This window comes from Macrotis lagotis, chromosome 6 (assembly GCF_037893015.1).
Source record: "Macrotis lagotis isolate mMagLag1 chromosome 6, bilby.v1.9.chrom.fasta, whole genome shotgun sequence".
Classification (NCBI taxonomy): Eukaryota; Metazoa; Chordata; class Mammalia; order Peramelemorphia; family Peramelidae; genus Macrotis; species Macrotis lagotis.
The window spans coordinates 89,716,401-89,728,911 of NC_133663.1; the positions used below are offsets into that span (position 1 = coordinate 89,716,401).

A 12,511-nucleotide genomic window follows, 5' to 3' on the forward strand; every position below is an offset into this window, starting at 1 on the left:
CATCCCCAAATTACTGCCCAACCCATGCCTCCTTAAGAGTAAGGGGTGAATTACCTATAGTCAGAAACCAGTTGTGGGAATTTGGCCAGGCTGGCTTCCACCGAGGCTCTGTCGGTTTTCATTATCTTCTTTAGCAGGTCAAACCTCCTTGCTCTGTAGAGCAGTTCTGCCAAACCAGCAGGAGATAGTTTGCCCCTCTCATTCAAGGTACAGAGAAGATTCCGTAAATCCAACTTCGTGACCAAGTCTGGGTCAAGATCTCGGCACAGAAAGAGAATCATCTTCTTTTCATCTTCATCTAATTCCTCTTCAATCTGATGAATGACTTGAGCCGATGTCTTACACACTGTCATTCCAAGGCACTGCTGTCTTCGGGTTATACAGATTTAACTCTTTTCAAGAAGAAAATAAGCTGCTTTTGAAGTCATCTTTAATTGCATCTTAGTCTTGCTTTCCAACAAGAAGGTTTCTGTATGGTTTTGTTTTGGGGTTTTTTTTTTTAAAAGGGGAGAAGGAGAGAAAAATCTCATATCAAGAGGTTTGAAAAAGAAGACTTGAACCAGAACCAGCTTTGGAATACAATGATCCTTTTGATCCCTAAAAGAACTAAATTTGATATTTATCCTTATTCTATTGAGACTTGGAAAATTCAATGCTCTCTCTGCTTACAAAAAAGGGTCCCCCAGTAAATAAGTTGAAAAACCAAAACATACACTAATCTGCTTAAATACAGAATGTCAAACCATACTGAGTTTCCAGAGGATGTGAAACTAAGCATTATTGAGTTATCTAAATTTTTTAAAGTTATTCAAAAGTAAATTCATCATACAAGTTTTAGGGAAAGGACCAGGGAAATGACAGGTTAATAAAAACAGAAAAGTTTTCTCTGAGTGGGAGAAAAAGAATCAGAAAATAAAAGTGGATCCCAGGAGCATGGATTTTGAGATGAAATGGCCCTTAGAGGTTATCTAAAACCACGGTCTCCAAAATAGAAACACTGACCCCTAAGGAAGGGGATTGGAATGACCCTCATGGTGTAGATTCAACCAAGGGGAGAGTGGGAAATGGGTCATGTCTCCCTCTCTCTATTCTAGAGCTTATCTCAAGAACAACCACACCATCCCCTTCACCTATTATGATCTAATAGGCCCTCACTCTGATCCTTCCCCCTGGGCAAAATCCCAACCTCTTCTCCACTTGCATTAATATTTTAGGATGATTGTAACCCAACTTCTACCAAGTAAGCATCAGCAACTACATAAACAAAATTGCCTCTTCCTTGAGAGAAATGATTATTAAATAACAAATCATTATTGGGGAGATCCAGGTTTTTTTTTCTTCTTCTCATCTCCTCAATCTCTACTGGGGCTGATCAGCATCAAAAGAACATTGCTGATGAGATTGAAATAACTTTCTCCTCAATATTGTTTAAACCTCACCCAAATGGAGAAGGCTCAAGTTTCTTTCATCTCCAATTCATGCGCCAAAAGTAGGGAGACCAGTTAGAAAGCAATTTTTATACTCCAAGCTTGAGTTAATCAAGGTCTGAATTAAAGTGTTGGGATGTTTACAAAGATGTTATAGAATCAGAAGATTAGAATTTAAGAGCAAATTACCAGGTTTCACAATCAACAGAAGCCATGGGTTTTCATTATTATTTTTATTAAAAATCATGGTTCAAGTTTTTCCCTTCCTATTAGTTTGCTTAGATGAGGAGGCAATGATGGGATCTTAACAGATTTTAAACTTCATAATTTTCTGTTGAAGCTGGTAGGTTCCTTTCTACAACTATGCCCTAGGACAGGGTTCTTCAACTGGGATTCATAAACTTCCTCCAAAGGAACCATGGATAAATTTCAAGGAAATCAGGGAATTGGGTAGGAGAAAAACTGCACCTTTATCTTCACTAATTTCTAACTTAAAGTTACTATTTTCCTTTAAATGGAAAATCCAAGGATTTGTTTGATAAGAACTGAGGCTGGTCACACTTAAAGTCTGAGACATTTAAAAAACCTACTCAAAGTATATAGACTCAAGTATCCAAATATGACTACAGAGCACCAGATAGAATTTTCATAAGACTTAAGTATAGTTTTTAGTTTCATGAGAAAAAAAAATTATTTTGGATTATTTGACTGCCAAAAGGGGAGGGAAAGATTTACATCTCAAAGATAAACTTGTAAATTTTATAGAAGGCTAAGGGAGAGGTGGTTTACATGGCAAAAAATAGGAAGGATTAGATCAAATTACAAATTTTCTGTTCTTTTTCATATTTAATTTTTATTCTCATTTACCATAGAAACAAAAAATTTTCATTCTTTTTTTTATTTGAGTTCTAATTTCTTTCTTCCTCCCTACTTGAGAAGGTAAGCAATTTGAAATTAATTATAGATGTGTAATCATGTGAAACACTTGCATAGAAGCTTATAAATTTTCAATAGATACTGAGGGGATCCTTTGGAATTTATAACTAGCTAACGATTATATGCAAATCAATCAACAAAATAAGCTAAGTTTAAATATATATGAGACTATACATACATACATACACACATTACACATATACAAACATATATATGGAGTTAATTTCCTCTTCATATATATAAGAGCTCTGCTGTAATTTATCCCTTTAGTACAAATCAGACTAGATTACTCCATTGCATTTAAGTCCCTTAGAGATTACAAAAATAAGAGTAAAGATTACATGCTGAACCACATGTCAGTCACACATTAAGTCAAGTCAAAGAGCATTTATAAAGTGTATAGAATATGCTGGACTCATAACTTTGAGTAAGTTAGGGCCCTGAGAAATGATGTATTTACTCATTTGCAAAATGAGATTATATTAGATAAATTCTAAGGTCCCTTTCAGGTCCCAAATCCTATGAGTCTAAGTATAATAGAAAATGTTTTAGTTTTTTAGGACAGAATGAATCCCTGGGGCAACAGAAACAATAGTAGCAGCTAGTATTAACATGGTATTTTAAGATTTGCAAACTTTACAGGTACTAAAGTGAGCTGAAGGAAGCAGCAAACTACTCTAGTGTTTTTGCTAAGAAAACCCCAAATGTAGTAGTCAGACACAATTAAAACAACCAAACAATTTACATGCTATCTTATTTAATCTTCACCATCCTGGGAAGTGAGATTATTATATTTCATAAATGTGTAAACTGAGGCAGAATAAGGTTAAATGACTTGCCCAGGTTCACACAATTAGTGTCTGAGGAAGGATTTAAATTCAGATTTTTCTGACTCTTATTCTAGCACTCTATTTGCTGTACCACCCAGCTGCTAAAAATCATGAAAATAATCTAGTTTAAAAAACTGAAACATAAAATTTTTATAAAAATCCTTATTTTTAATATTGACTTATCATGTATCAGGAAGCAACCTGGCACAGTAGAAAGAATACTCGATTTAGAGTCAGAGTCTCTGAGGTCAAATTCCACTTGTAAAGGGGCAGCTAGGTGACGTAGTGGATAAAGCACCAGCCCTAGAGTCAGGAGTACCTGGGTTCAAATCAGGTCTCAGAACACTTAATTACCTAGCTGTGTGGCCTTGAGAAAGCCACTTAACCCCATTTGCCTTGCAAAAACCTAAAAAAAAAAAAAATCCACTTGTAAGGCTACTACCTTATATAGCTCACTTAATCTCCATTAATTTCCATGTCTGTAAAATTTGGAGCCTATGTGGGACTTTTCAGCCTTATACAGATATAAGATAAATGTGTCCATGTGTCCAAAGATAATCTTAAATACTTTGGTATAATTGTCAAATATTTTCAAGAAAATTTGGGCCTATTCTGCACTTGACACTTTTAGAGTGCCTGCAACAAGACTGGTCCTGGGGGAAGGCTAGGTGGTGCAGTGGATAAAGCACCAGCCCTGGAGTCAGGAGTACCTGGGTTCAAATCCGGTCTCAGACACTTAATAATTAGCTAGCTGTGTGGCCTTGGGCAAGCTACTTAACCCCATTGCCTTGCAAAAACCTAAAAAAAAAGACTGGTCCTTTTAGGATTTCAGGAATGGGTCCTTGAGTGAAGACCAGTATAGACTCAGTTCAACATAACTATGCAAAGGGGAAAAAAAAAACAACCTGAAGTCAGACTCTGCCTTCAAAGAGTTTCCATTTTACAATTTTGTTTACCTACATTCACAAAACAGTTGATGTATAGATTTTCTATGCAAAGTAAAAGACCATTTTATTCCCCTTCATAAACTATATTCATCATGCTCCCACCTTCTACGGACATATAAGGACATGAAAATAAATGACCATGCTTCTTTCTGTTCTTCCCTAATTCAGAACTTCCACTCACCTCTTTCCCAAATCAATTGCTGTTGCACATCTTCCCTTAGCCATGCTTAGGCAGGAGATGAAGAGATTCTTCCAGCTCCCTTCATCATTACCATATAAATTGTCTTTCCATACTAAAATACCTGATTTTCTTTGATTTTCCAACAACTGGTTCTCCTTTTGGGGTTATTCCATTGTTTTTAGTATTTTATCTTCTTTTTCCAGCTCAGCCTATACCCTAGTTCAGTTTTATAGAAATTCCCTGTAACTTCACCTATGATAATCTGATAACTCATACCTTCACAATGTGTTCCAAAAAAAAGCATTTGCTAATTTAAGGAATATACTGACCCTTTAACTTTAACTCCCCCATGCTCTCTTGCCCAAAGTATGACTACATACATATAAAGTGCATTCTTTAGGGATTAGGTAACATCCCTCAACCTTCAAATAATCTAGAAAACAATGGGGGCAGAATCAATTTGTCATAGTGATTTAATGAATCATCTGAGACAAAAGTTCTGAATTAGTTTCATTTCTTTTTGTGATGGACGTGGGGGAGGGGCAACAGAAAGTATACTGCCATAGAGCATTAAATGGACAAAGGAGGAATGAGAAGGGGTAGTGGGTGGCCAGGTTTGGGAATAATGAAAACTGAACTTCATACTGGACTGACTGCCATTTCAAAATTTCTCTTCCTTTCTCTTTCTGTCCTTGTCCATGGACAATTTACTAAGTATCCTATCAACTAAGTCTATTTGTTCTATATTTATTTAGCACGTCAAGATTGATATAAAGTATTTTCCTCACCTAGGTTCAATGGGGTAGTGGCACTTTCACCATCATCTCATGCCCTTCCCAACAAAATCTTAAGACTAAAAAATTTGTTCTCACAGGCAAACTTTTACCTTCTCCTGCTTAGTCTAAGACCTCCATGCTACTTCCCCATCATCAATATTACCCCTTCATGGAAGGGATTGTCTTCTCTTATTAGAATGGAAACTCCTTGAGAACAGAGACGCCCTTGCTCACTTCTATTTGTATGCCTAGTGCTAAGCAGTACATCTAGCATGTACTAAATGCCTAATAAATAATTTTACTTTTTTTTAAGTATGAGTTTTATCCTCATGTTATAGATGAGAAAACCAAGACCCAAAAGTTTAAATGTCTTATGTCCAGGTCACAGAGTGTCAAAGAAAGGACTAGAACCTAGACCTTTTGACAGAATTCTTTCTACCACATAATTCTGCCTGACTCAAAAACATAGTTTCACTTCCTAAGAATTAGAAAGAATTGAACTTAATAATCCAGAATTTAATAAATTTGAGAACATCATTTACTTAAGGAAGAACTCCCTATTTGATAAGAACTGTAGGAAAAACATGAAAGCAGCTTAGCAAAAATTAGATTTAGAATATAATATATACCACCACATGCTGAAAACAAAAATGTGGCCTAAATATTAAAGATCTTAGTCCTCCCCACCCCCCAAAAAAACTAGGACTAGATCATATATTTTCACAGTTATAGCTAAAGTATAAAACTCTTAACCAAACAAGGAAGAGGAAGTCAAAAAAGATAAAAGAGATAATGTTTTATTACATGAAATTGTGAAGCTTTTGCATAAACAAAATTAATGTAACTAGGATAAAAAGGATTAAGAAAAAACTCTTTGCATCAAATATCCTGTCAAAGGTCTTGATATCCAAGCTAGATAACCTAACACAAATACATAAGACCAAAAGCCATTTCCCAACTGATAAGTAATCAGAGGATATGAAAACAAACAGTTCTCAAAAGAAGAATTACAAACTATTAATATTCATCATAAAACTACCAAATTTCACCTCACAACCAATAAATTAGCTCAGAAAAGTAATATTGGAAAGGTTGTGGAAAGACAAGCAATTTATAATAATCTAAAAGTTAAGAAAATGTCCATAACCTCGACTCAGATATTCCACTGCTAAGCATATAACAAAAGGTGAAAGAAAAATATATATGCCATAATATTTATAATAGCACTTATAGTAATGAATGGGATAAAGTCTGAGATTTCTTCAGTAGAATATTATAGATTAGAAATAGTTGAGTTGTGTATATGTCTCTTCTACCCCTCCTCCCTTGACAAGCAGTTTTATGTTACCTTGACCAGAATGTAAAGAGTAAACTGACCCTGTCTTATCTGGACAAGTCCATATGGTTCTACATTCCTTGTCCTGGAGGGGGAGAACCTGTCTCTGTTGGAATTATATGCTTATTCTTTAGAGTAATTTACGCCTATAGATTGTGAAGACCACATTCCTCACTAAGGAGGATGGGTCAGTGGGGGGGAATCCCGATGGGATAAATTGATCTTGGATTTCCTGCTCTTTACCCCTTTTCTTACTCCATGTTTAAGATGGAGTAAGGGGGTCCAATTCTCGAGAATTGAATAAAACTTTTCTCTTCATACCTTGAGAAATCTCCGAGTTTTATTTGAGTAAACACATCCCACACAGTAATAAACAACTGGAAACAAATTAGGTGACTATCAGTTGGGAGAATGGTTAAATAAGTGGCAAATAAAGGGTTATTACTGTGCTGTAAAAAATTATGACTATAAAGAACAGAGAAACACAAGAAGACTTAATGAACTAAAACCGAATGAAGTAATGCAAAACAGAGTAAAAGCAGAACCAGGGAAAAAACATAAATACAATGACTATAATAATGTAGATGAAAAGAATAAATGTAGTTACTATGCTGCTTAATTTTGCTGAACTGGTTTTTTTCCCTTTTTTTATTCTTTGTTAAAGAATGTTTTTCTGGAAGGAAAAGGGTAAAGGCATACTGGAAATATAGGTGATGTGAATTTTTTTGTTGTTTTTGTTTTGTTTTTTAGTTTTTGTAAGCAATGGGGTTAAGTGGCTTGCCCAAGGCCACAAAGCTAGATAATTATTAAGTGTCTGAGGCCAAATTCTAACTCAGGTACTCCTGACTCCAGGGCCAGTGCTCTATCCACTGCACCATCTAGCTGCCCCCCCCCATGGTGATGTGAATTTTTAAAAGCACTTCCTCATTTTATTAGAATATGGAAACTTTGATTTTAGCCTCCCCACCTGAAATTCAAAGTTTAATATGCAACTCCCAACTATGGGTATTTGCCCAGAACAGATTTTGTCTCACAAATTATTTTCTCTTTGAGTCATGCCCCCTCTAACAGCTTCTGCTGGAAATACATTTAAGAAGAGATCTATAAGATAGGTTTCCATGGAAAAGGTAAAAGGACACTCCATTTATATGGAAGCATTTAAGTGAATTCATAGAAAAATCATCCAGATTTTATTCAATGAGAAAAAGAAAACATTTCATAGAACAAAGAACCCACACCTGACCCCATAACCAGTCAAAACATCACTCCCAAGTACTTGACTTTCAATACAAAGTATTAGTATTGATTCTCACTCCAACAACCCAGGTTAATTAATTCCCATCTCCTCCAGGGACCCACAGAGTATTCCAGATTTACCATACTACCATGGAGAAAAATCTCCCAAAATGAAAGGCTTTAGGGGTCCTAGTGAATTTACCTCATGGGGGAAGTTGCAGTTGACAGAGTGAACTCCTTTTCCCAGGACTTCCAGAGTGGATAACTTAAGCAATAATGAAAGGGAAAGTCTGGGTTTGGTCTTCTGTAGCTCTATTCTTTGCTGCTCCTCAGCTCCTCAGTTCCTGCATGATCCAAGAACTCGGTCAATATTGGGTGTGCTGAAGAACTCTGCCCTCCACCACTGTTGTCAGGCATTGCTAACTCTGGGGCTATGTGATTTCTCTTCTCCAAAGGTCTTATAAGTCTTTGAAAGATCTCAAAGATGCAAAGGGTTTGTAAACTAACACAATCTCTGTAGCCCTTCACCTTGAGTCTCTCAACTAAACAGCTATATGGTATTTAAAAGCCCATCCCCTGGGTGTAGCTAGCTCATGGAATATATGAACTTGGAATTCACCCTTTCATAGAGGAAACATTGTCAATGCCAGAACCAAAGTCTCATTCTTTAACCTTGTAAATCTTGACCAGGGGATGGCTAGGTGGTGCAGAGGATAGAGCCCTGGCCCTGGAGTCAGGAGAACCCAAGTTCAAATCCAGCCTCAGATACTTAATTACCTAGCTGTGTCATCTTGGACAAGTCACTTAAACCCCACCAAACAAAAAGAAAAAAAGTGTAAAGGTAAATCTTACCCAGGCCCTCCCCACCCCAGGACATATAAATACATACACACACTTAGTACAAGTTACTGTGCAATGGACTATGCACAAAATACTGTCTCATGTCCCTTGGTATACCTTAAAATGGCTGTCGACTGATAGAAAGGAAAAAACTGAATAATATATACACTAGAGATAATAGCTATAAAGTCTCAACACATATGGTAGAACTTATTCCCTTTCTTTTTTCCTTCCTTTCCCCTTCTCCTTTCTTTCCTTTCCCTTCCATTCCCTTCCTGAAAAACTGAGAATAAATTATAGTCTTCCCACCGATGAATCAGAGAATCTCTGAATCAGAAGGTCATCTAGTATACCTGAGACATGAATACCTTCTACAACATCCCATGACGCTCCTGTGGTTGTTTTAACATCTTCACTTTCTTATCCATTTTTGGACAGCTCTCGCCTTGAAGGTAATATAACTGAACACTTACTATTCTTATTTCCATCTTAAGTGACTTTCTCAATGGTGTGAAGTTGATACCTATTTTTATCCCCCAGGAAACTGAGGCGGAGAGAGGTTAAAGTGACTTAGCCAGGGCCACACAGCTAAAGGTATCTGAGGCAAGATTCAAACTCAGGTCTTCCTAACTCTAGCACACAGTCCATATGCCACCCCTCCAGGGACCTCTAGAGTATAAGCTCATCTAGGGCTGGCCCTATCGTTGCCTTTGTAGTAGCACAATGCTTAGTATGTACTAAGGGGTTAATGAATGCTTTTTCATTTATTGATTTATTGAGGACTGCTGATTGTTCCAAAACGTCTGCTAAGGATACCTAGCATTTTTGTAGAGCTTCACATTTTGAGAGGCGCTTTACATAGGTTACCTCCTTTGATTCTCAACACCCCTGGAATGCAGGCTGTTTGTATACCATGGAAACATTGTAAAGACTGGCAAATTGCCTTCTGCGGGGGGAGGGGGAGTAAGATTAGGGGGAAAATGGTTAAAACCCAAAATAAATACCTTTAGAATGTAAGCTGTTATGATGCCCATTTACAAGTAAGAAACCTGAGGCTCCGTGATTCGCCCAAGGTCACGCAGCTAGGGTACCTGAGGCAGCATCTGAACTTGGGGAAGCCGGAGGCTGAGTTCAGGTAACCCTGGGGAGGCAACACGTGGTCCCGTATCACCTGTGTGCCAGGAGGCGCGTGGGGGAGGGGCGCACATCAAGCGTCTCCTGTGTTTTAGGGAGCGTGAGGCACGGGGGATAAAATGACCCACAATAACCCTTTCTTCTTATCCAAATAGCCCTTTTCTCCTTTTTTTTAACCAGTCTTGGCCAATGAGTTTCTTGTATTTAAGCAGCATTAACAAGACCCAATCGCTTCTCCTCCGGCTTAAGTCTGCGGCCCTCGGGGAGGACCGGGATCTAGGGGTCAGCGGGGGGCTCCGAGGGGGTCCCGAGGCAGGGGCCGGGCTCGGATCCCGCTGGGGGTCAGGCCCGAGCGTGGGGCGGGCCTCGCCGGGGAGAAGCGGCGGGAGCGGCCGCTCGTACTCACGGACCGCGGGGCTGGAACGTCCGTCCGCCGCGGGGAGCCGCAGAGACGCCGCGGGGAGCCGGGCCGGGCGCGGGAGAGGGAGGCGGGGGCGCGGGGGGCGCGGCAGGAAGCAGGAAGCGGCCCCGGGGCGGGGCCCGGCTGGGCGGGGGCGGCGGCCTCCGGGGGGGCGGGGGCGCGGCAGGAAGCAGGAAGCGGCCCCGGGGCGGGGCCCGGCTGGGCGGGGGAGGCGGAGGCGCGGGGGCGGGGGCGGCGGCCTCCGGGGGGCGGCTGGGGCGGGGGACGCGGGGCGCTTACGTAATGCTTCCGTGCTCCACACCCACTGGGGGGGCTGCCTCGAGCGTGACCGGAACCCCGCGAGTGGGGAAAGAGCGGGGCCCAGCCGCGGGGGCGCCCCCAAACCCGGGGGGCTGGAGGGAAGCGAGCGGCGCCCCGGGCGCGTGTTTATCATTCCCAAAAGCTTCCTGCATCGGCCCCGCCCCCCCACATCCTCTCCCGCCATCTCTCCTCTCCTCCTGGCTTCTCTGTCTCTGTCTCTCGTCTCTCTGTCTCTCCGTCTCTCTGTCTCTCCCTCTGTCTCTCTGTCTCTCCGTCTGTCTCTCTGTCTGTCTCTCTGTCTGTCTCTCTTTCTCGTCTGTCTCTCTTTCTCGTCTCTCCATCTGTCTCTCTGTCTGTCTCTGTTTCTCGTCTCTCCGTCTGTCTCTCTGTCTCTCCGTCTCTCTGTCTCTCCGTCTGTCTCTCTGTCTCTCCGTCTGTCTCTCTGTTTCTCGTCTCTCCATCTGTCTCTCCGCCTCTTCATCTCTCCATCTCTGTTTCCCTGTCTCTCTGTCCCTCTCTGTGTCAGCTTCTCTGTCTTCTTTCTCCTTTTCCCTTTCTTTGCTTCTTTCTCGGTCTTTTCCTATCCAGAGTAAAATACTAGTATTAGTTCTGAGTTTCTAGCTTCTCTGTCTCTGTGTCTCTGTCTGTCTCTCCCTCCAAAGTAAAAATTAGTACCATCTCTGAGTTTCTGCGCTCTCTCTCTCTCTCTCTCTCTCTCACACACACACACACACACACACACACAGAGAGAAACGATTCCTGGACAACAGTTGGACGATGGAAAGGGAGTTGTCTCAAAAATATCTTATCTGTGCCTACAAGGATGCCACCCAGATTGCCCTCTAGCACGCCTATTGGACTTGGCAAATCAAAAGTTACTTCCTCCATTTAATTTAACAAAGTGTACTGAGTACAGGGCCACTGAGTCTAGGGAAATAAATACATTATCTCAAAATGAAGCAGTCCTATTTTCTCATGAAGATTATGATACAGATCCAAAGCACCGCGGTAGGGGGTGAGAGTAGTGAAGACACAATTCATATAAGACACAATGGGTTAAGAGAAAAGAAAAGATCCAGGCCAAAGTTCTCCAAGAAAATTTGAAGAGTGATCATCATATTCAAGACCTGCTCTTCCCTCTCCATACACTCCATACTCATCCAAATTATTTTCTTTCTAGTCTTTGAACAAAAATAGCACTGTTATTACATAATATTGTATTGAAATTGTGTGTGTGCAATCTCCATGTGGGTAGGAACTGAAGCAAGAGAACTTTGAACCCAGAGAAATATTGTCATTTCTTTTATATCAGAAACAAATCTTGTAATTTTTTTTCTATACTATTAAAGTGTTTTTTTCCCTTCTATACTGTCTTTTGTAAATTCCTCTTTTCTGACTCTAGACACACTATGTCCTTGTCAATCCTAAGGCACTCTGGACTAAACAGTAGGTTTATGCTTGACCTTGGACCATACACTCGACTGCATATGGGTCAGCCACTCATGGGATGCACACAGCAGATGCCACTCATGCAAAGTGAATGCCACCCTTGGGGTATGAGCTGTACCTACCACTCCTATACCAGATGCTAGCCCCTCCTTAAAGGCCTGTCTGTTCTACCCATCATAGAAATATATTTAAACAAGGTTAGGTCTGGCTAGTCCTTTTTTCTGTGTGACTCAGGTGGACAGGAGGCTGCCTGTTCCCTTTCCCCCAGCTCCATGTGGCTGGATCCAGGTCGATCTAAGCCTAGTGCCCACTTTTCCTTTCCTTTTATGCTTTTCTTAGCTGTCTTTGCTGTTCTCCCCCTGCTGTCCCCACTTTGCTTAGCTTCCCTGTCTTCTTAGAAACTCACCTTTTTTACCTTATTAAAGAACCAAGTGTGATTCAACTTAGATCAGTGTTTACCATAGAAACAATGTAAAGACTAACAGATGGCTTTCTGTGGGGTGGCGGGCTGAGGGAAGCAAGATTAGGGGAAAAAAATTGTAAAACTTAAAAAATAAAATATTAAAAAAAAACCAACTGTGATGCCCCAATGCCCCAACTCTTCCTCATTAGGGATCAAGATTTCCTCCTTTCACTTCATCCCTTCTTTCCCTCAACTTCTGCTAACCAGTCTGTCCTTTGTCTTTCTTCCACTTTAG

The 12,511-nt window shown here is 40.4% G+C and overlaps 1 protein-coding gene across 4 annotated transcripts in view; it reads right to left on the bottom strand.

Annotated features, from left to right (window-relative positions):
- Positions 1–9,960, bottom strand: part of CFLAR (CASP8 and FADD like apoptosis regulator) — a 43,167-nt gene extending 33,207 nt beyond the window's left edge. For 2 of the 4 annotated variants that reach the window (XM_074191662.1, XM_074191661.1), the window contains exons 1-3: positions 9,514–9,958; positions 7,872–8,013; positions 55–469 (exon numbers count right to left, since the gene is read on the bottom strand). In XM_074191662.1, the coding sequence (XP_074047763.1) occupies positions 55–353 (299 nt within the window). In that variant the 5' untranslated portion in view covers positions 354–469; positions 7,872–8,013; positions 9,514–9,958. Of the gene's footprint in view, positions 1–54; positions 470–7,871; positions 8,014–9,513 lie in introns of all 4 variants that reach the window. The other 2 variants (XM_074191663.1, XM_074191664.1) reach the window with 2 other exon arrangements.
- Positions 9,961–12,511: the final 2,551 nt, after the last annotated feature.